Below are 24,161 nucleotides of genomic sequence, written 5' to 3'. Positions count from 1 at the left end.
TTCCAAAAAACATTGTTCTCCTTAATTAATGCTACAAATTGGCAAGAACCTGAGCCATCACAGTAGGTAGGTAGAATAATACACTGACATCCAAGAAACATTGCGAAGCATCCAAATATGACTGCTTGAAATTCTGGTGATTATAATGTCTGCAAAACAAACGAAAACAACAGTATTTCAGGACCTGGTGTCTCACCAGCTTAATGTTTGGGTGGGACAAAATAAACACTACTGAGTAAAATTGTATCATGGATCAAATTCACTTTCCCGCTGACCTCTTGGCAACCCAGCCTTGAAGATTTTCTCATTTAGTGGGCGGGGAGCTGCAAGTCTGGGTCGATATGTCTGTTGTGAGTGTATGTGTGTGACAGAGGGAGTGAGAGAGGGAGTGAGAGAGGAAAGAGAGACTGAGCAAGGGAGAGAGAGAGGAAAAAAGAGTAAAACCTCTGTTAGTGTGGCTCTGTTTCTCATTGTCCTCCCTCTGGCAGGTCTAAAGTATTGGAGCAGTGCTTACAAGCAGAGCAGTACCTGCCTCCCTTCTCTTCCAGCGTGAAGGACACAAAGCAGGACAGCCTCCAACCAGCCAGCCAGCCAGTCAGCCAGCCAACCAGCCAGCCAACCTCCCTCTCTCTCTCACTCTCCCTCTCTGTCCACTCCAGCTCCGGCTCTCCCAGCTGTTCTGCTCAGGCTGCAAACATGAACGACATCAAGCTGGCCCTGCTGGGCAGCAAAGGAGCTGGAAAATCAGGTGAGCTCTCATCTGAAGCGTTTAGACAATTTCACACTCAAGCTGATTTTCAGGGCTGAAAGTTAAAATGATCTGTTGCAGAGATAGTTTTTCTAGGTGAAGGTCTGAGATGAACTTGTGTCTTATCCATAGTTGTGGTCAGATTGTTGTTCAATACGATTGCAACTGTGTTACACCAGTTTTTTACTACCATTGCAACTGTGTAACTCCCTCAAGATTCACTAATGTACTAGGATTCACTTATGTACTATAGGCCTGCTTTGACAAGCAATTTGATAAATGATGTCCACCCTACATGACTGCACTTTTTAACTTTCACAGTGCTGGATTTCTTTGTTGTATGAATTAGGTCACTGTTAAACAAGTCATCCAAAGGGGAAATTAAAATTGATGGTTGTAACAAGCAAGTAATTGGTATAACTGATGAGGGAATTTTTTTTCCTATGTTGAATAGGGACATAGAGTCCCCCAGGCTGCATACCTGTACCGACCACTATTAAATAAGCGGAGAATAATTACCCATGGTCCCCTGGGGCCAAAAATTAAGAGCCAGCGGTGGAGACCAAAGTACCAAAGTCCTATAATAAAGAAGGCACACAGGACGAGACAGCGAAGAAACGCAACTGCCAGATATATCTCTGCAGATCTCAAGAGTGTGTCATAAGGACAGGGCTGTAGTTATAGGCTCATAGCTGCAGGGGAATAGATGGGGCAAAAAAGTAACCTTCTCATGGCATCCATACAGTGAATGTTTGTACATGGAAACTAAAGCCCTGACTTCAATGTTGGGGTGAGCCAACCCAGCTTCATGGCTCAAATATTTAATTTAGACCAGGCAGTGTGTTCATGGTCAAAGAGCGAAAGAAATCTGTTAATGCAAGTACTAGGGGTGCCAAATACACCCCGGCGTATAGTACAGAGGAGTCCAAGTCTTTGATGAGAGTGGGGATTGACTCTTACCCCACTTAGCCTCTCGTGCCCTTGTTTCCTCTGCCCTGTTTTCCAGCCAAGCTTTTAACAGCATTGTTCGCGGCTCAGGCGGATTGTTTTCAGCTCGTAGATCCGCAATGCTCTAATATGGTTTCTTCCTTCCATCATATCTTCCCCTCTACGTCTCTCTTTCTATCACACTTCACAGCGGTTCTAGTTCGGTTCCTGACAAAGCGTTTCATCGGGGAGTACGCGTCCAACTCCAGTGAGTATATTTACCCGCACATGTGTTTAATGATGTGATTGGATTACTGGTGCTGAACTCATGGTGTTCTACATCTCACCAGCCTGCACTGTTGCCTCTGGCCAGGCACCAACCGACTTAACTCAGCACAGAGCTTAATTGTGTCCCATATCCATGGGAAATATGACCATGGCCAAACTTACACGCAAGCCCCAAGATTCAATTTCATGTCAAAGAGAAGAAAAACGAACATAACATATGGGCTGATTATAGAGTTTAAAACTCAAAGGCTTTAAAACAATTGTGTAAACATCTCATCTCAAACAGAGCGGAGCAAACGTCTCACAGCTGAATGAAGTCATTCACTTGTCCCATTAGTCACTGCATGTCTCCGCGATGGCTGCCTTTCATGTTGTCATGTTCCGAGTGGTATATGATTTCCGACCGCTCTGCTCATGGCTAATTCCCTTAAATCTATTAGCTTGTCTGCTCTGACAGAACAGCCATGCCAGGGATTTTTGAGGCTTACAGTAATCATTGCTCCTTATTACAGCTGCATGTGTATCGCTTTGCACTGGCTCGAGCTGCTCTCACGTGATGACTTTTATATTTTCTATTTACATTTTACCATCCCCTCCATTTCTGCAAGCCAGACTTTTATTTGGCACACGTGTTAGTCATAACAAGAAGAATCTTTTATCTTTGTTTGTTTGCAGACTCCTTATACCGTAAAAGGCTCTCCATTGATGGGAGACAGTTGAACTTGGAAATGTTTGATCCATGCTCACAGGTATGTGGTCATACACCCATCTGCTCCTCACAGATCATGCTTGGTGATCACAAAAGAGCTGCCACAAGCTAGTTCACTGGGAGACAGCTCCATATGGAGGCTGTATGCAGGCCTCTTATGGGATTTACGACGGAACCCCTGAAGTTCAGAGAGCTGGTGCGTGGCATGGCGTGGTGTGGCACGCGGCCTTTCAAAGCTGAGAGCCGCAGTAGAGTGTTCACTGCTCACGACTCCCACATCTGGGACCTTTTACCGCCTGCAGACTCTCACTACGAGTCCCAGAGTCCAGGTAACAGGATGTGTGCTGTCTAGTTCTTTGACATCTTTAGCATGTGAAAGGCATTACACAGGTTAACATGCGTCTCTTGATACAGCAACATCCAACAACACCCCCCCTCCTCCCCTCACACACACACACACACACACACACACACACACACACACACACACACACACACACACACACACACACACACACACACACACACACACACACACACACAGAAAAGTTTGCAGAGGCAAAAAAGTGAGAGACAAAAAGAGAATGCTCTTCTCGACTCAACTGGCATTTACTGCTCCCAAGAGCGCTGTTGGGGAAAATGCAAAACTTGTGTCAGAGCGTAGCTGTTATCTCCCCTGCTGTTTGATACCCCCCCTGCTTTCCACCAGCAGCAGGAGGAATTAATGGAAAGTGAGGTCCCCGTTTGTTTATGTCCCCTTGTTCTAGCCGCTCTGGGGCACCATTGTGAGGCTGTTTGGAAATGTGGCCCTTTGATCAGACCCCAATGTCGCCCCCACCCCCTTGCTCTTGCCTTCCCCTGCAGACCAGTGAGAGCAGATGCATCCTGGAAGAGCCTGTAGAGTGGGCGGATGGCTTTGTCGTGGTGTACAACATCAGCGACCGCATGTCCTTTCTCAACGCTAAAAACATCCTGCGCCAGATCAAAGAGACCAGAGGAGGAGAGACCGGTAAGGGGTGAGTGACGCTCTGAACCCCCTGACCCCCGTGACCCCCAGGGGGACTGATGTGGGCAGGCACTGATGGGATCAGGTCCTTTTCCGGAGGGATTAATGAGGACCATTTGTGGAGCCTCGAGTTCCTTGTGTGGATTTTATGCTGTGGGTGGGTATGTGTGTGAGAGTGAGTGTAAACAGAGGACAGAATAATGTGCCATTGACAGAAACAAATAATAAAAAGAAACAATCGGCAAACTCATATGAACGTGGGTGGGATTGGTCCGTCAGTCTGTCCCGGACACAATAAACTTCACAGCCGGACACACACACACACACACACACACACACACACACACACACACGCACACACACACACACGTGCACGTGTACACCCTCTCTGATCTTTTCTGTTAATTGTTAGAGAAAACACACATGCATTCTTTGGAGAGCCCTCAATATGTCCTAAACGGATTGATGTAGCAGAAGCTGGAGTTTCATTTGCCGACAGTGGTAAGTGAGAGTGTGAAGTTGGCAGCTGGCAGCCATTAAAACTCTCACACATACATGGAGGGTGAGATCAGATGGGTGGTCATGCTTTAGTCCCCCTTTAGAGCTTTCACTCGAAACAGGGCCAAAACGTTTTGACACGCTCTGGAAAAAAGACATGACACAGAGCTCAGCACAGCACAGTTTACGGTATTGTTTGGCATTTGACACATGGTCCACTGTTTTCTGCTGAGCGTCTCGTCTCGAGTACAGTGCTTTATTGTTATATGAGCTCAGAAAGTTCGGCTTGTCCATATGGTTGTGTAAACACAGTCCAGTAGAAAATCAGCTTCCAAGAGTAATCAGTCTTCATCATTCCTGTGTTGGCCAGGGAGGTAGACATTCCCATCTGTCTGGTGGGAAACAGCAAGGACCTGTGCCACAGCAGGCAGGTGAGCGAGGAGGAGGGCCGTGCCGTGGCTCTGGAGAACAAGTGCCATTTCCAGGAGGTGTCGGCGGCCGAGGACTACCTGGAGATCGCCAACCTCTTCACCAAGCTGATGCGGCACGTGATGGAGCACCTGAAGTACAGGGCCGACCGCCGGCGCTACAGCGGCTCCAAATCCATGGCCAAGCTTATCAACAACGTCTTTGGCAAGAGGAGGAAGTCCGTTTGAGTGTGCTAGGGCTGGATGCAAGCTCAATTAAATGCCTCACTCTTACGAGTGTGAACAATCTGTATGGTCTTCAATGCATATGTTAGAGATCATGTTTCAGGCGATGTTTTGAGTCTACACTTGGTGTAGTTATAACACTTGGTGTGTGTTATGAGAGAGCTGTAATTTTCTCTTGTGTTTCCATTTTTTCATGACAGTTAGTTACAAGGATCGGTTTGTCATTCCATACAATAACATAAAAGGTATAACAAGCTGGTATATGTGAACTGCATACTACAATAATCAAAATGTCATGAAGAACTTAAGAATTCCTTGAACAAATGTTATTTCTTTCTATATAGTATTGCAGACTGCATAACTCTATCATGAAAAGGGAGTTATTTGTTTAGAACTGTTATGAAGTGTTATACCCTAAATAGCTTTAAAGTACTTACACATGGTTGTTTTTCTTTATGAACGACCATTGCTCCTGCCTTTCAAACTAAGCACTACATAGAAACGTTCGTTAAGGCACTCCTAATGTTTTTTGTTTGGCAGAGTAACCCATTTACTGGACTTTGAATGTATGAATGCACAAGTCCAAGTTAACTCCATCACTAAGGGAGCTGTAATGAGGTGAGAATTATGGGTAAATTACCCCTGAATAACAGAGTATGGCATAGGACTTCAAATAAATCCCAATCGAATCTCTGCTGTGGCATTTTTTTAAAGGGCTGCTTTTCATCTTATTTTGTAATGATGGGTAAAATTGCTTTTTGCGGAAAAAGAACAAAGGTAGTTAAAACTATTTCTGACATAGCTACAGTGGTATGTGTTCTCTATTTTTATTGCATGCAGATATAGAATAGCGATGACGTGCTCAGTATTTCTGAATGTATTATAACGAGAACTAGCATAGATATATTACTTTTGCTGTTTGACATCATCAATTTACTGGACCAAAATACTTACCAAATTACTAACCACTTACAAGTCCTTCAGTTCACAGAGAAGTTAATTAACATTTTAGTGTAAAATTCAGGTAGACGGTCAGGACCTTAAGTATCTGTCCCTTGTTTGAAGATCTGGGAGTAGATCAGTTAAATCCAGGGTTACAAATGGCACCCTGGCCATGCAATAGGTCCCACTTTGGTTAAATATCACTGTACAATGTAATTTAGATAAGAACTTACTAATGCAATGGACTTTGGAAGTGCAAGTACCTATAATTACATGTTACTAACCCTAAGCTTAAAAAAGTACATAATGGGAGGACATGTACTTACATGCAAAGCACATTGTAATTATTGATTAAGATATATATGCATATTACCTCAGTACGCTTAATATAAGGTATGGTTTCTTATTATTGTGTAATTTGAACAATCTGAATTTTCTGTGTGTATACATGTTGCAATCATACCGTTGCACAGGGAGAATTAAAGGAATTAAAAGCACTTTTTCAGTGTCTCAGTTGCATTGTAAATGAGACTTGTTTGGTGTGCAGTTTTTCACAGCTCTTATCTTCAGCATGAAATAGTTCCTCTCCACTGAAATAGAATGGAAGCAAAGGCAGCAAAGAGTGCATGGCTGGCTTCACTGCTGAGGTTTAAAAGGCATGTCTGTGATTTACAAACAACCATGAGAATCATCTGGTGCCTATTATCTGTGCTAAGAGTGGAGACGTAGATTGAACATGACCTGTTAAGTCGTTATGGTTTTGTTGGACTGTAGTGAACTATCGAACCAAATTCTTGAAAATAACAGAAGAGTTTCTAAAATTTCAACCCCAAGTATGGAAACCAAATCAGCAATGCTGGCATGTTCTCTGTACAGAATTTAAAGCTGTAATTATATTTTATCTCTGAACCATTAAGTTATATCCAGGGAATTAGGTCATATGTTGGTATAAACTAAAAGCACAAAGAAAACAGATTCATATTTGGCAGAGCTTTTCGAGTCGACATTAACAGTGTAGTGGAGGTTTACAAGACCTCTTAAACAAAGTTTTTATCCCCAACGTGATTCTGTAGTGATAAATTGCATTTTATTCCTCCTCATCATTTCACTGTCCTGTTATGATTACTTTCCTGTTCATTTACTATTAACAATGTAATATAGTTATTATTAATTACCGTTTAAAGAATCATATTGTGTTCAATCTGGGATCTATCAAGGGCCCTTTATTAGTCATTCTCTTGTTTACCCAGTAAATGTATAGATCTTTGAAGCTAGAATTCTCCAAGGACTTTTATATTTCCTTGTAATATTACATTTAACCACTAGATGGAGACTAATACCTAATAATGTAATGTATACAGTGACGATGGATATAAAATTAAAAGACACCATTTGCCTCATTTGCCATATAGGCATATTTGCAGTCATAAACCATTTAATGTTCCGCTTTATTGATTGTTCTTCTTTTAAGTACATTTTAAGGGAGTGATAAACAAAAACACAGGGATCTCCTCGACACTGTTTCGTTTAAATGTAGCCATTATCTATAACTATATATACAGTTAAAAACGATGCAGGCCTGGCTATTACATTATCTTATGGCTTGACAGCAACGTGATTGACGCACAAGAATGTCTTCAAGGCTGTCCTACACCAGCCACCGTAGTCCGCCCCTCTTCAGAGAATAGAAAAGTTTAGAAAGTGTCGCAGTGTATTGCCAGGTATTGTCAAATGTTAGGCATCCCGGTACGCACAGACTGAATACTTCAGGTGAAGGAACCGTCTTAGAAGAGTCTGAAATATAACGGATGGTAAATTAATGTTTTACTAAAGGATCTGTATCGTATTGCGGGCGAGATTGATCTTTAAAGAAGTTGATGCCGAATGAAAACTGCGAAGCTAACTTCTTTGGTTGCCATAGCAACACACGCCTGAGCCTCAGTGAGTGGGAGTTTTGCATTTACTGGTGGCGAACGATGCCCAACTAGGTAATTATTTCGCTCTATCAGCTATATTCAACTAGTTGTACCTAAACAGTACCTATATGTGTTTTGCTACACCTTGACATCAACAACCGTGATTCACAGTGTTGCTTTAATGAAGCCGTGCTAGCTGACGTTAGCTAAATGGATTTCACCCATGAATGGCTAATGGATAGCTACCAAGCCAATGAACTGCCTATAAGCAAAATCTTGAAATACGTTGGTATATATATATTGACACTAGTAAGGGAAAGTTCGCCCTAACATAACTCAATAAACTCAATTTAACGAGCGAGCCAGTTTTATTGCTACTTCAGCTTAGAGCACGTTGAACGTGTTGAAACATCAGTGAGCATTAAAACACCTATTACTATGCAGGTTCTATGCCAGATAATTATATTTAGCTGGAACAGGTCACAGAAAGTTAATTGCTACTTATATGAGATTTAAATAATTATGGGCTCCAAGCAGCTGGATGTTTCTTGCTCCTGCAACATTGCCTTTCTTGCTGAAGAATGTATTGCTCCAGTTTCACTTTTCCCCAATTGACATGATGAAATGGGTGCAGGTCTGGGCATTATGAGTACCACGGGGGAAAAGGTTACTCATTTAAGTGACAAGAGATCCATTACTGAATATCCATTATTTGATCTCTTCCTTTCCTTTGTATTGTTCAGAATCTGTTAACCTCATTACAGTGTTTCAGTGTAAATAGTCTGTTTCGCCTGTAGGCTATGTGTTTATTGTAGACATTTTCAATAGGAGGTGGGAAAGATCCTAACCTCTTGTTTCTGTGGGATAATGAAGTCGATCAGTGTGTGTATCAGTATATGTATCAGTATCAATTGTTTAAAATCACAGGGACAGCAATAGTCTTCACGCGATGTACAAAATGGACTGTTTACTTCCTTGATTTCTTTCTGTAAATAGCCTAGTTTTCATAAAGATTTAGAAGTTTTTAACAATTCTTAAGATTTTAATTTAGCAAGCAAAGGCCTTTGGTATAGTCTAGATCTGGCTATTGATGTGGAATGCAAAATAATCCAGAGACTGTCTGCTCTGTGACTGATGTCTGAATGCTAAGAATAATTTCAGCTGTGATAATCTTTGTTTTCTCTTAATGATTCCCCTCAAAGGAATGTACTGACATTTTAGAAAGTGTGCCCTGCAGAGACTAGCCTAGCTGGTGCCATGAAACCAATGTGAAATGCTTGTGAATATGTTGTTGAACATTATCTCCTAGCAACATGTGAACTCTTCTGTGCAAATGGGAGCAACTTGATCTTTTGCTTCTTTAGAGCAGAGCAAGTTCATCCAGTCTCTGCTGATCAATCAAATGTGACTTGAAGGAAACCACAAATAGACAATTGGTCATTCATGATGACTCAATACAGCAAGTGCCCTAACCACAAAACTGACTGCTTAGATTTTTAACAGTAGGTTTCAGATGATCAGGAAGGCCAAATGTAATCAGAGTGGATGCATTGCATTGTCTGTGTGGGTATATTCAATAGCAAGAATGTTTGATGTTTGTTTTTGAATGTCTAATTTACATCTTTACAGTACCTTTTGATAGTTATGGCTCATGTGGGCACACTGTGAATACTTTATTGGGTAGTGTCCTGGCTGTATGTGGTTGTATCCACCATCATATGTCAGATGCATTACTACATGATCATAAATTCTCTGCTATATTATAGCTTTCGCAAAAGAGTATTTAAGCAAAGTGCATCTAAGACCACCCATGTATTTGCAGTCTAGACATGCTCATCTTCCTTCAGCAGGTAATATAATTCCAAGGCTCATTAAGACGGCGAGGTTTATCATTTGTCATCAAAGGCAGTTGTCAATAAATAATTAAACTGCAGATGATGAGAATGAAATATTTAGCCTAGCCTGAGACGAGAAAGATGTTTGTGTGTGCCATGTGTGTCCTGTAAAATCCAAACAGTTTATTTTAAGTCTTTCCCCTCCTTTGCCCAGTATTTTATCTTGCAGTGAGTTGAAGTATTTCTGGAGGAAATTGTTGATACTGCACTGATATAGTAATAGTTTAAGATTCTTTGGCAGTAAAAGTCTGGTCTGCATTGTGCCAAGTGACATCCTTGCTGTCAGTACAGTGACCATCAGCCCCTTTAACCTTCGTCTTCAATAAGACTCACTCACACAGTTATTACTCCATACCTCCATTTGCATTTGAACTGGGACTGCTTAAAAGGGTGGGCTCCACTTTCAAAGGGAAGCGATTCTGTCAAATAGTGTGCAGTCTGCAGCATTGCCAGGAAGAAAGGGTTGCATACATGGAAGAGAGGGTAGAATTAAAGAAGAGGTTGGAACATGGAACAGAAAGGAGAGAGAGAAGAGGAGAACAAAAGGAAGAAAAGGGGAAAGAGAGAAAAAGAGAAAGACATGCAGTAAAGCAGAGAGAGAGACGCAGTAAAGCAGGGAGAGAGTAAGAGACAGCGCAAGAAAACTCAATCCAGGCCCGGAATTATCTCTGTGTGTCCAGGCATCATTCCGATGTCACATTTAATTTGCGCCCCCCGCTGAAACAGAGCATCTCTCTCGCAGCGAAGGGAAACAATGTGTATTTCCGTCTGCAAACAGTCTGTAAATAAACGCTAATGGGCATCTGACAGTTATGGCACGGGAATGAAAAATGCAGTGGGATCGATTGCTGACATTCTATCTGCCATAATTAGCCTACATTCTACTGGGTGCTTTCTGAGATCTGAAGAGGCATTGGGAAGCACATGGTCCTTGGTCCTTGGCTTGCTTGCATTGTTTGGCTTGCAATCTGCCATGTCTCAGTCTCTGCTAATGATTCTTGCCTCTCTATATCTCTGTTTAGTGTGAGTGTCTTGATATTGGATGCTTTTCAATGAGTCATAACACAGATGTACCCTATTCCTAAAAATCCAAGGAAAGCTGTTCTGTGACTGATGAATACTGTTCAAAAAGTGAAGCATAGCTGTGACTCTCTACAACTTTGACATACTCCGTAGGAAGAACAGATCTGTCTAAAAAGATAACCTTAATGTGAGTGTGATGCCGTGTAACTTCCACCTTTTCTCCACACAGGTTGTCGGTACAGGAGGGAACTGCTAGGGCCTAGCTGATGGAATTCCTCAAGTCCTCCACGACGTGGTGAGTGCACATGTTAAACCCCTCTGCACTATGGCAATCTCTGGTGACAGCCTCTCAGCCCCACTGGTGCACGGTGCGACAGCTCATGCACAGGTGGCTGGCCGAGCTGAAACACAGAAGGGGGTCTGCTGTCGAAACAGGCTATTATTCCTTCTTTTCCAGACTTCGACTCTGTCTCCTGATACGTGTCATTCACACGAGCCCCAGTTCTGTCACACGCACCAGATGATTAGCTCCTAGTGTATGAGGTTCTTCCTCTCCTGTCTGTAACACCTGTCATGCTAAATTACTTTTCAATTAGCCTTATGCAGTGTTCAGCTCATTTTCCCGGGGAACATATTAACTTCTATAGTTTTTGTACTAGTTTATTACCAGTCTTAGTACCTAATTTGAGCAGAATTCTGTAGATAGTAAACTACATTTCAGAGGTTCCGATAAAATTACACTGTAAAATGAACTCTAACTGAGCTTAATTTAACCATGAGTTCTTGGCCTACTGTTTACTAATCACATTCTACAGAGTGATGAAATTACACCCTGTGTCAGTTTTCATCAAAATGTTGAAACGAAGGCTTAGTTGCACTTGTCACTGTTATTCTTTGAGTTATATCATTGAGTTTACCCATTTTCAGTTCTGACAATAGAATTCATGGGCTCACTGTGATCTGTTAAGTTCTATATAAAAAAAAATTGGCCATGTGATGTTGTCACTTAATATTTACTATAATTGTATTTATTTGACTTCTGTTAGTAAAAGTACAACAATAATATAACCCTGACCTTGCCAGGCCATCCTACTGTACTGGGCAGTGACCTGCTTTAAGGTCAGGCACCTGTCTAGACCTCACCCTGATATCTCCTTTCTCCCCTGAGCTCATCATCCTGCACTCCGTCCCTGTAGCCTCTGCGTGGTCACATTCTGTTAGCCAACAGCACTGTTAATTGGCTCTGTCTTTGGCGAAACAAGCACTGATTGAGGCGATTGGGATTCCGGGGAAACTGTCACAGCTGCTTTCTATGAGCAAATAAGGCGATGGCCGAGGGTACGGGCTGCCACGTGGAGCGTTGTCAGGGAGGAGATAGACTAACGCGCCCCGAGAGAAAAGGTTAAAGACACTGTTTCCCCGTTAATTATTAATGCCCGTCCGTGTGGCAGATGCACTGCAGCGCTCACAGCCATCACTCCGCAATTGCTTTGCATTTAATTTAGCTGCAGAGAGCTGGATAAACTGTGCATGATATTAATATGAACACTTAAGACAAATGGCAGGGCAGAGACCTTGTAGGACACTTGGCCATGTTTGCTGACATCCTATTAAAATGTGGGGAGATTGTGGGGAGGTTGTGGCCAAATACAGTGCATGTGTGACAGGACACAAAACATTCATGATAAGATAGGCTTTCGTATTCTCTTGTTATTAAGTTAGGTAAACTCCTGCCCATGTGGTTAAGAGTATGTTGTAGTGTTATCAGTGCATTTCAAATAAGCTATAATTGAATTTTGCACGATTGTTGAATTTCATCTTATCACTTGTCAGGGTGACTTCCCTTCCTCAAGAAGACTTGACTTTCCTCTATCACAAGTTAACATTATAAATTCATTTGTGTAATAAATGAATACCTGAGTGTGAGGTGATCTTGACATTTCTATCATCAACACAAACGAAACAGCTGGTATATAGTGACCGCTGACAAAAAAATATGAAAACATGAAAATTTGCATTAGCCCAGACATGTTTTGTTTATTATGAAGACATATTGTGTGCACTCATGTACGTTTATATAGGTGATTGACTTCAAGCCTTCGAGCCTCTCTTCAGTCGGGCAGGTTCTTTATATCTGAATGGAAACTCATTAAAAGAAATAAAAAACGTCAAAGAGCCGTAGAGCTTTTCAGTGTGGGGCTTATCGTGTCTCTGAGAGGAATTATCCAGGCCTGGATGAGCACAGTGAAGACAGCATTTGAATGACCTGTAGCAGACTGACTGTCACCACCTGGCCTCAGCCAGGACACTTGGGGTGGTGGGTGGAGGGTGGAGGGGTGCTGCACTACGATTGGCTTTCCTCCTGGCCTCACCTGAGTTAACCTCACATTTACAAGGGCTAGTCTCTTATATCTCCCAGCTAGGGTGACATAAAACCATCCCTGAAGATTTTCTCCGAAAGCGGTCCAAGAGAGAAAGAGAGGGAGAGAGAAAGAGAGAAAGAAAGATAGGGGTAAATGATTATTGATCATCCCAGAGAAAAGAAACCTACTTTGCTGGCTTATCGGTACTGACTCTGCAGCGCGTGGTTGTTTTCTTGATTGTTCACTGCAGTTAGGTGATCTGTCAGGAGGGGGAAAAAGTCTCTTTTCCTTGTTTGTCAGGCCAGCTTCTCTGTACGTGATTCACGCTGTTACAGACAGTCTCTCTCCCTCTCTCTCTCTCTCTCTCTCTCTCTCTCTCTCTCTCTGTCTCTTTCTCTCTCTGTTCTGTAGCTGACGCAGGCAGAGGCTTCTGGAGCTGGCATTGAAATGGCCTCCCAGTGGACGCGCGTGAACAGCGCAGAGAGGAAGGTGCCTCACACGCGCATGGAGGATGAGATCGACATCCAGGTATAGACACGCAGAGTTGGGGGGTACACCTGATGGCCACATCGATGGCAGTTGGTATACATTACAATGACCTCTCTTAGATCTGCAGTCAATGGGCTAGTCAGGGGGGCAAAAACAGTTGGCTGTGAGGCACCTGAGAATGTCTGATCTTCCCCCACAGCGCCGCCCTTTACCCTGGAGAGCAGCTGCAGGATAGCATGGTTCTAATTGCCCCCCATCCAACCTCTCCACACTCCCCCACACCATCAACCCACACACACACACACCCTCTTAAGAGGGAACAGAGCACGCTCCATGCCAAATCCGCAGCAGGCAATGCTCAGCCTTGCATGCACAGAGATAATGATCAAGTTAATTAGACCTGAGATTGAATGAACTGCGGCAGCAACTTAATCATTTGTAACTTGATTAGAAATACTATATTCTCCAGCTCCAGAGACGGGCAAACTCGAAAATTAAGTTCCACTTTAGGATCCGGGTCTCCGGTTAATGGAGTATTGGAGACAGGAAAATAATTAAAAAAACTAAAATAAAAAATAGCTTCAGCCTGTAAGACCAGTCATTATGTGTGGTTTGTGTGTGTGCTGTGTGTGTGTTTGTGTGCTTGGGTCATTAGGAAGATGGGTGCCTTGCTATGAGTGTCACTTGATTTTCACATCAGACACCAATACTGGCATTTCTTCTTTGTACCCCCAGCAAATCTACTCCTTTGGGAGGAAACTAGGTCAAGGAAGCTTTGGGGTCGTCTGCGAAGCCACCCAAAAAGACACAGAAAAAAAGTGGGCCATCAAGAAGGTGAACAAAGAAAAGGTATGTGTGTGTTTACGTAGCCTGTCAGAGTGTAATGACAGCTGTGCTGTAAAAAAAATAATAAATAAAAACGCTTCAGTGAAGACAGCGCACTCAGTCAGGTGTGTGTGTCAGTCATAAAGTGTGTGTTCGCAGGCAGGGAGCTCTGGAGTGAAACTGCTGGAGAGGGAGGTGAGCATCCTGAAGCGAGTCAATCATGAGCACATCATTCACCTGGAGGAAGTCTTTGAAACGCCAAAGGTAAGGAGGAACAAACAGCATCTGGTTAATCTCCTCTCCCCCGCCTTTCATAATAAATGTATGTTAAAGCTCTTATCAAGTGCATGGGGCTGCATGAGTTAAGAGTTTTCTATGCCTTAACCTGTCCATGTTTGTAGCACATTGTGTATACCGTGTGTGTGCATGTGTGAATTCACTGACACACATGCTTGTATGGTTCCACATTGTATGAGCATGTTTACCTGCCTAATATGTGTGTATACATGAACATGTGTGTGCATGGGTATGTGTGTGTGTGTGTGTGTGTGTGTGTGTGTGTGTGTGTGTGTGTGTGTGTGTGTGTGTGTTTGTGTGTGCATGTGCATACGTATCTGTGTGTGTGTGTGTGTGTGTGTTTGTATGTGTGCGTGCGTGTGTGCGCGCGTGTGTGTGTGTGTGTGTATGTGTGCGTGCGTGTGTGTGTCTGTGTGTGTGTGTGTGTGTATGTGTGCGTGCGTGTGTGTGTGTGTGTGTGTGTGTTTGTGTGTGTGTGTGTGTGTGTGTGCGTTCGTGCGTGTGCGTGTGTGTGTGCACGTCACAGAGGATGTACCTGGTGACGGAGCTGTGTGAGGGCGGCGAGCTGAAGGAGCTGCTGCAGAAGAGGAAGCGCTTCAAAGAGGAGGACGCGCGCCACATCATCAGCAGCCTGGCCGAGGCCATCGTCTATCTGCACAAGAAGGGTGAGCATGGACCCCCCAGTGTCCCCCCAGCACCACGCCGAGGCAGAGAGCACAGGCTCATCATGTCCAGGTCCTGCCCAGCATTTTAGGTTAACTATCAACCTCTGTCAGGGCAGCCAGGAGGTGGAATCAATTTGTGGAATCACCACACCACAGTCTCACGATGCAGTCACTCCCTCATAACTGTGCTTTTTTACCTTTCAGTTTGATGCTTGAGGTGAAGGCTTTGCAAACATTTTGTCGCAACTTGATGTCATCAGAATAGCCCAAAAGACCTTAAAGTGGTGTTGGCTTTTTTTCTTCTTCTGTCGATCGCTCTTTTATTAAGATTTTATTATGACTTGTTGACACCTGAACAGTATTATGGTCCAGCATAATTAGGCCCCTGCTTGAACTGATTGAATGGCACCTACTGTGTTGTTTGGGTTGCTGGTAAATGCAGCGTGGAGCTGACGAGGCCAATTTGCTAACATCACCTCCACGTCATATCCAGCGGGGGCCTGGATGGCTTTGTTCTCATGGACATCTGATAATCAGTTCCATGATTGCTATCACATTTGTGCCTCTCTGTCATTACAGAGGCCCGGCTTATTTTAATAATGAGATCATAATGAACAACTGCCAGAGCGGGGAGGGAGGGGAAAAAATCAACCTATTTTTTAATTGAGTCTGAAGGGTTTATTTGAGGATGCGGCTATTTCTCTCTCTCTCTCTCTCTTTCTCTCTCTCTCTCTCTCTCACTAACTCACTCACTCACACCCACACACACACACTCTCTTTCTCACTCACTCTCTCAATCTCTTTTTTCTTCTCTCTCCCTCTCTTACTCTCCTTCTTCTTGCTCTTGGTGAAATCACCAGTTAGAGGTAATTTAGGACGTTGCTTGGCAATGAGACACCATTACATGGGGCTAATGAGTCATTTACGGCGAGCAGGGGAAGAATACTGATTAATAGGTGTGTTTTCACACTAAGTGTCCCCCGTGTGCCGGTGGGCCTTACATCCGCGCAGCGGCTAATGATGCCAGCAGGAGTGCCCGGACGCGGGTCCCCACCGTCATAATCTGCCCCCCCCGAGTCTGACCCATCCTAAAGAACTGGCCACCGGTTCATGGTCTTCATTTACATTAAACATTGGAGAGGTGCCGGTAGATTAAGGCAGGGCTAATGGAAGCGTGGCGAGGAGCGATGTCCGCCTCGACTGTCACTCTGAAGTAGCACGTATCACGTCTCCTATAATAACGCGGGCACAAGGAGCTTGTGCGCTATGTCATATGTCATAACGCTCACTGACGCCGTCCACCCTGAGAGGAGGGAATTTTTAATGAAAAGCATTTTGCGGGTTTGTTAGCGAACTCGCAACTGCACGGGGGCAAGTGTTTTCCATTACTGGTTTTTTTGTACATCTGTTTGTTTTTAATGAGCTTGTCTGAGTTTCTTTGTCTCCTTTTTTTCCTTTCAGCTAACAGTGGTTGTGCTTTTTTTTTCAGACATTGTGCACCGAGACCTCAAACTGGAAAACATACTTGTTAAGAGTTATCACCATGGTGACGATAACAACACGGTTAATATCAAGGTGAGAAGGCACAAAAAACTATTGTCGCTAACAGAACTCAGGAAGGTTTTTTTTTTTGGTCCACCCCCACTGTCGTGTCTGCCACTCTCTGTAAGCGCTCTTTAAGTGCCGTCTCATTACGGGCATCCCCCAGCCTGGCTCCACTGGGTGGCTCTTTTAGAGAATGGATCAAGAGCAGGTGGGAAAGAGTGAGAGTCAGAACACTCACCCGGTCCAGAAAGGAACAGAGCGCTGACAGCATCCAACTGAAGCAGATACCTGTAGTGTGGGTTTGAATTGAGGCACACTGACACACACACTCATACACATGCACATGCACATGCACACACACACATGCACACACACACACACACACTCACATGCGCATGCAAACACACACACACACTCACACATACACACTCATATGTGCATGCACACGCACACACACACACACACAATCACACATACACACTCGCATGCGCATGCACACACACAGACACACACACACACTTCTTTAAGAGAGCTCAGTCCTGGCACAGTATGAAAGGATTTGTATCTGTCCGAGGGTGGTCATCTCTTGGGTATTTATCTTTGCTGCCCTAAACTCCACAGTGTGAAACTATATATGCTGCTCCTATGCATTATTCATCCCGCCCAGGGAAACACAAGGAGTGGGTGAGAGTGGGAGTACTGGGCTGTGACCCTGCTTCTGTCCATAAATATGATTCTTTCTTCCGCAGCATCAAAATGATACAGATACACTCAGATGTATTTTGTTAAGTGATGAAAGAAAGAGCTTTGATATTTGGCCAGTTAAGAGTATTATTTTCTGGCCAAAGGAAATGTGTAGAGTGCATTAAACCTGTGTGTGTGTGTGTGTGTGTGTGTGTGTGTGTGTGTGTGTGTGTGTGTGTGTGTGTGTGTGTGTGTGTGTGTGTGTGTGTGTGTGTGTGTGTGTGTGTGTGTGTGTGTGTGTGTGTGTGTGTGTGTGTGTGTGTGTGCGTGTTTGTGTGTCTCATTTCTCCTTGCTGAAACGTTCTTCTGTGCTGTCCTCTCTCAGGTGACAGACTTTGGCCTGTCTGTGCAGAAGGGTGGGGTGGGCAGTGAGAACATGCTGCAAGCCACCTGTGGCACTCCAATCTACATGGGTACGACACGCACACACTGAAAACACACGCCTAATCTCACACACACACACACACTGAAAACACACACCCAATCTCACACACACACACACTAACAGATCACAGCCACCTGTGTGGCACTCCAAGCTACATGTGTACGACTCACACACACTGAAAACACGCACCCAAACTACATGGATACGACACACACACACACTGAAAACACTCGCCCAATCACACAAACACACACACACACACACACACACACACACACACTTACAGATCACAGCCTATTAAAAACCCAGAAATTCAACCCATAACTCATCCCAAGCTAAATGTCTCGGCCACAAATGTGTTTTTGATTTGATAATGTTTCTTGTATTGTTGTATTCAATATGTTTGTATTCCATGTCCGTTTAGTTTTAGTTAGTTTCACCAGTAGGCTACAGTTCTTTCAGACTGAAAAAATGCAAAATGCAGTCTGTGATGTGCCAATCAAATTACACCTCTCCCTTCAGTACTCCCTAAGCACCACATTGGTTGGCTGGGATTGTTTAATGTTTGGTCCGAGCCACAATATTTGTTTTCCATTTACAGTGGTAGACCTGTTCGCAACAACAGATGTTTTTTGAGCATAAACAATGAATGGACTGCGCAAGAACTGTGAGGAGCAAATTTGATCAATTTGACAAAAAGTGTTTGCAATTAGAAAAGCGGACAGTACCTTTTAATACACATAAAAGGCAAGAACACAAAAAAACATTTCAACCATTTACTGCATGCAAACAATTGGTTTGATATGGTTTTTCACAGTCAACCCTAGCAGCAGTTCACCCTAAACTAAAGAACTCAAATGTAAACCTACAGTTTGTTTGAAATGCTATGTTTGTCACTCACGCTCTGTCTTGCTGTGGCTTTTCCTGTGGATAATGTGCATTTAACTTTTTAAGGTGATGGGATTTCTCTTTGATTTCTATGCCACGGATCGTTTGTACCGCTTTTGCAATTACATTTGAATAAGTCCTCCCTGACATATCTGACTTCTTCACTTGGTAATAAGTACTACCACTTCCAGTCTAGTGAAGGTCCTCACACACTGTATCGCTGTCTTAAGGTTGTCGGCTATTAGCTACACACTACACTTGAATGGATACAACATCGGCCGTGTTGGAACTTGATTCTTGACAATCATTTTTTATTTTTATAACTTATTTTACTTTTATCAGTTTTTTAGCAATCATTATTAGATACAAGGCCGAGGTTGCACGCGTGTACTTAGCTGAACTAATGCAGAGCTGGGCGCTCTGAGTGAGTGATGGATGAGATGAGAGCATCACATCTGCCGGATCAGTGGAGATGTCTGCACTGCTCGACCCCGCTCACTGACTGACTGTGTGTCTGTGCCACCCCCCCCCCCCCCTCCCCCTTTAGCTCCTGAAGTCATCAACGGGCACGAGTACAGCCAGCAGTGTGACGTCTGGAGCATCGGAGTCATCATGTACCTGCTGTAAGATCACACACCTACCTTCCCTCACACACTGTCACACCCTACATGTCCTGTACGAAGATCAGGCTTCTCTTTTTCTATGTCTCACACCCACATACAGCAGACATGCACTATACGTTTACAGAGGCACGTCAGCCGTGATCGTGTTCATCACACGCCGTAAGCAGATCAGGCCTCTCCATTTCTCCTTTATCACTCACTCACACACACACACACATGCACACACAGACACACTCACTCACACTCACACACACACACACACACACACACTCAGTCTCTCCTTCAGTTCCAGTCATTTGGTTAAGTGTGCTCTCTGGCTGTTAATGTGATTGCTGTGCCGCAGGCTGAGCGGAGAGCCTCCGTTCATGTCCAGCTCGGAGGAGCGGCTCTTTGAGTTGATCAAGAAAGGCGAGCTCACCTTCAGCGCCCCTGTCTGGGACAGCATCAGCGACGCAGGTCCTGCCCATCCCACCTCACCCCCTCTACACCCACACCCCACTCTGACTCCACTGACAACATCCTCTAGCAATATACCACCACTGACCCTTAATCTACAGGCAAACCCCTGTCACACTTCTCATAATGTACAACCACTGCTTTTATCCACAGCTAAGAAAGTGTTGTGCTGCCTGCTGAAGGTCGACCCTGCCCACCGCATCACCGCCAGTGAGCTGCTGCACAACCCCTGGATCACAGTAAGCAGACACCCACCACTGGTCTTGGGCTTGGAATCACTAGAGGAACTGCCATGTGATATCACAACATTTAAACCGCTCTAATATATATTGCTTAATATACTTATATACAAAAATATACAAAAATACATTTTATCTACCAATAGAATGAACATTTTGCATAGTAGTTTGACTTAAAAACAAAAGTATTAGTCTTTAAGTAAAGTGGATACAGTGGATAGTGAAAGGAAGGTATGACCCTGGTGACCCCATTGAATGGCTTAAATGAATTAACAAATAAATGAATTAGAAAAACACAATTAATAAATAAACAAATATTAATGCTTACAGTTTTTTACAATTGCTAAAACCATTCTTGAAACAGTCACTCATTTTCTCTAAACTCTAAACACAAAACCTCATCTTCAAGCACTATTTACAAAACCTCTGAATCCTCTTGCAAAATGAAACTTTCGCCTCAAAACAGTTTTACCTGTGCTCAAAATCAAACACTGCGGTCAAATCATAAACAAAGTGTTCAAAATTGTATACACTTTCAATCAGTCAGTAAACAATACACCAAAAAACAGAAAACACACTGTTCAAAACTAATTGTTCTCAGGGAGAAGTAAATTTTTTTTTTTTTACCTCAAAACAAATTTCATATTTATCTATCATTGACTTTTGATGAATGAAAACATGTTCTCTCTCATAGTAGCTATACAAATGTATCAGAAATGACTACTTTGCTTTGCTCTAATTTGTGTTGGTTCTTTCTCCTTCTTGTACCCCTATAGTACTGTACCCTGCATCTTTCACTTGTTCTTCGTTGATATGAACCTGCAACCAGTCAAAATCTATTGAGCAATCAGTACTGTTACTGTACCAAATAGAAAGCACAATGTTCAGGGCCATACAACTTGTTTACGTTTTGTCCTTATACAGCCTACAATGCACTGTAGGCCTACTACAATATACACTACCACAGTAAAAGGGACACAAATCAAAGGAGTCAACCCGGTGTTTACTTGTCCTCCTCCCATCACATTGTTTCTTCTATTCATTCTCAGACTTTCTCCTTCCCACCTTCAACAACCTGTTTGCTCCCTAAACTGGCTCATATTGGTTGTGTCACATCATTTGATACAAGTTAAATCAATTTTGAGTGGTTGTGTTCAATCAATGACATTTGTTCTCTATTTGTATTTGATTGTTGCCACTTGTGTTTACCAGTATGGATGACATGTGAATTAGAGTGCAGAATGTGTTTTAAGACTGAGAATGTGTTTAGAGTTTTGCTGAAAAGTCTAAGTGAGACCTGCAAATTGTGTTTTACTATGAGAAATAGTTTAAGGTATTGACAACAGACTGCCCAATTAGCTTCATGAGTTCAGGCAACTGAGAAATTTGTTCAGCCAGTGGGTTTTAGTGTTTTAGCAATTGTAAAAAACTGTAACAGTTACTTAATAAATATAATTACCCCACCTTACACTGCTCCCCTACCAACATCCCCTTTTCAGAGCACTCAACGGCACCACTGATGGAGCACACAGTACATCCACACCCACTGATGGAGCACACAGTACATCCACACCCACTGATGGAGCACACAGTACATCCACAGCCAGGCCGTTTGGTTCTGAGTTAAGCGGCCGCTGGCACATCCCATCATGTGCGTTTAGCCGTGTCTCATCAGAACAGCTTTTAGAAAGGGCACTTTAAACACTGCCTCATTGGGCCCGTGTGTGTGCCTGGCTGTTGGATGGGGACCTGAGAATGGCTCATGGTACAGAACCACGGTTTCTGCAGGGTATCACTCAGGCGGTTAGTTTTAAATAGGAAAGACTTAAAAGTAAGATAAACTTTTTCCCTCACGAGAGAGTGATTAGCCTCTTAGTTTTATGTAAGTGGCTGCCATTAGTGAAGGGTTTTGATGGAGTGCACTTTGACCTCTCTCGTTCTTTCTTTAACCTGGCAGGGTGACACTACAACGGCGGGCAACACCACCAACGTGCTGGAGATGATGCGCCAGTTCCGGAATGATCTGGAGGACTCTGAAGTGGATGAGGCAGACTCTGTGTTGCAGCAGCTATCGCTGCACTGCTCTCAGGACAGCCAGGCTGAGCCACAGACACAGGCACAGACACAGACACAGATACAGACAGAGGCCTCGCTAGAGCAGTCCCGCTGCTGCAACTGTGTGTTACTCACTGAGGAGGCAGACAGAGACGGCAGCAAGCCCTCCACCCCTTCCAAACAGGTGCCCTCACGCTCCCCTGTACAGAAAAATAAAAGAGTTGCTATCCATAAAAAATAAACTCAGACTGCATGGTGAATATATTGTGAACACACAGGTGACGATACTTAAAAAAACAGGCATATGTCACCACATTGTATTCCCTGTCCATCCACTATACCGAACACAGTGAAGGCCCTCGAAAGGGTTTCCGTGAAACATGTTTGGCTAGCAAGATATTCATAAAACAGGTTTCACAAAAGCTTACAACCCACACACAATCATACAGTTTGCTAGTCCCAATAGTAATACGGCACCCACAGCATATCAACTTCATAGGTAGTATAAGTACAGAGTTCTATTATCCCTCCTCTCATTAACAGATCATTATTGCTGTGTGGCATCCCTGCATATGACATCATCACACATGTGTGTTCCCTATCCTTGTACAGCGGAACAAGAAGAAAGGCTCACCTTCCTCCAATGGGGTGAAAAAGAATGGGTCCTTCTTAAAGACTTTCAATAATGCACAGGTCAGACGTTAAGAAGTCTTCAGAGTCTTCAGAATTGAAAGAGTTTTTAAATGTTTTTTTTTTTATCATTTTTCATTTCTGTGACACCCTTCAAATCACCACTAGGTGGTGCCAGCACTACCAGCATCTGATGTAGACCAGCATCTGAGCTGCAGCTTGCCTGTGCGTATGCATGTGCACTGCTCTTGTGCGAGATGAATGTGAGTGTCTTATCTGTTCAGTCCCACGCAGGTGGTGGCAAACCCTCTGCAGGCCAGTCGGGCACCAAGCACAGCGGCCCCGCGGACCGGAACGAGACGGGCCCTTCCGCCAAGTCTGCGGCTGGCCCCAGCAAGTGCGAGACCCCGGGCGGCGCTTGCAACAGCCACGCCCTATCTCCCAACGGTGGGCACAGGACCCGCTCCCCTAAACCACCCCTTTTCGGCTGTGCCAAGACCAAGAAGGTCCCCTAGGGTTGGGGAGACGCAGGCAGAAGCCCCGCGGGTCAAAAGAGTGCCAAAACAGCAAAATGCGGTACGCAGTGTACCCTGGAGTGTGCCTAGCCTGCTGGACACATGAAACATCCAATTCCTTGCCCACCCACAAAATATTCTTCTGTGGCCTTTACCAGTGAATCCTGGACTATGCAGACGGGCTGCTTATCCAAGCACCACACCCATTCCACCCATCTTCCACTTTATCAGTATCAACTCAAACACAACATCGTCAGTACAGTCTTCTGGAAGAATTTGATTTACTCCAGTTCTGTACCTTCAATGATGACCTCCCCTCCTTTGAACTGTGGTGGAGGCATGAACACCGGGATGTGATAGCTCTTGAAATGGACAAGGCCAGGTTGGCTCAGGGCCACTAGCAATGAAGAGTCAGCTGAGCATGAGCAGGGCATGCCCGTCCCGTCATGTGACTTTTTTAACCTACGCTCAGCAGCAGGTTAACAATCTAAACATTAAAAAACACACATATTAAAATATCTTTTGTGAAACAGAGGAGAGTGTTATAATTATTTAGAAACTGTAAGTAATATATTGAGGGCATACAGGGTTAGGTTGTTGTTACTCCTTAAAATGTTTTTTTTTTTTTTTTTTAACTTAGCAACAAATAAATCTCCAAGCTGTGTGATACACATTTATTTAAAAAAATGCCAAAATACGTCATGAGACACTTCTGTCACTTACATTCCATTCTGAGTATTGTCAGTGAGAATAATTATAATTATTATTGTTGTTGTAGTTGTTTTTCAGATCGAAGGGATGTATGTAGAGTTTAGTCATTTCAGGCATCTACCTTTT

At 43.7% G+C, this 24,161-nt stretch overlaps 2 protein-coding genes across 2 annotated transcripts; both read left to right on the top strand.

Moving 5' to 3' along the window:
- Window positions 1–696: 696 nt before the first annotated feature.
- rerglb (RERG/RAS-like b) lies at window positions 697–4,832 on the top strand (the record flags this gene model as incomplete). Its single annotated transcript, XM_080843419.1, has 5 exons — window positions 697–748; window positions 1,887–1,943; window positions 2,639–2,712; window positions 3,537–3,688; window positions 4,547–4,832. 5 exons carry the CDS (start codon window positions 697–699, stop codon window positions 4,830–4,832), a joined length of 621 nt encoding a protein of 206 aa, XP_080699545.1.
- An 8,556-nt stretch (window positions 4,833–13,388) lies between these two features.
- Window positions 13,389–23,430, top strand: stk33 (serine/threonine kinase 33; the record flags this gene model as incomplete). Its single annotated transcript, XM_080843275.1, has 12 exons — window positions 13,389–13,496; window positions 14,193–14,306; window positions 14,442–14,546; window positions 15,106–15,244; window positions 16,734–16,819; window positions 17,859–17,946; window positions 19,354–19,429; window positions 19,773–19,885; window positions 20,039–20,124; window positions 22,082–22,363; window positions 22,792–22,872; window positions 23,104–23,430. Exons 1-12 carry the CDS (start codon window positions 13,416–13,418, stop codon window positions 23,428–23,430), a joined length of 1,578 nt encoding a protein of 525 aa, XP_080699401.1. The 5' UTR covers window positions 13,389–13,415.
- Between the last annotated feature and the right edge of the window lie 731 nt (window positions 23,431–24,161).

Source organism: Sprattus sprattus (genome assembly GCF_963457725.1).
Source record: "Sprattus sprattus genome assembly, chromosome: 8".
NCBI classification, from domain to species: Eukaryota; Metazoa; Chordata; class Actinopteri; order Clupeiformes; family Clupeidae; genus Sprattus; species Sprattus sprattus.
This window is presented reverse-complemented; position numbering and strand designations above follow the sequence as displayed.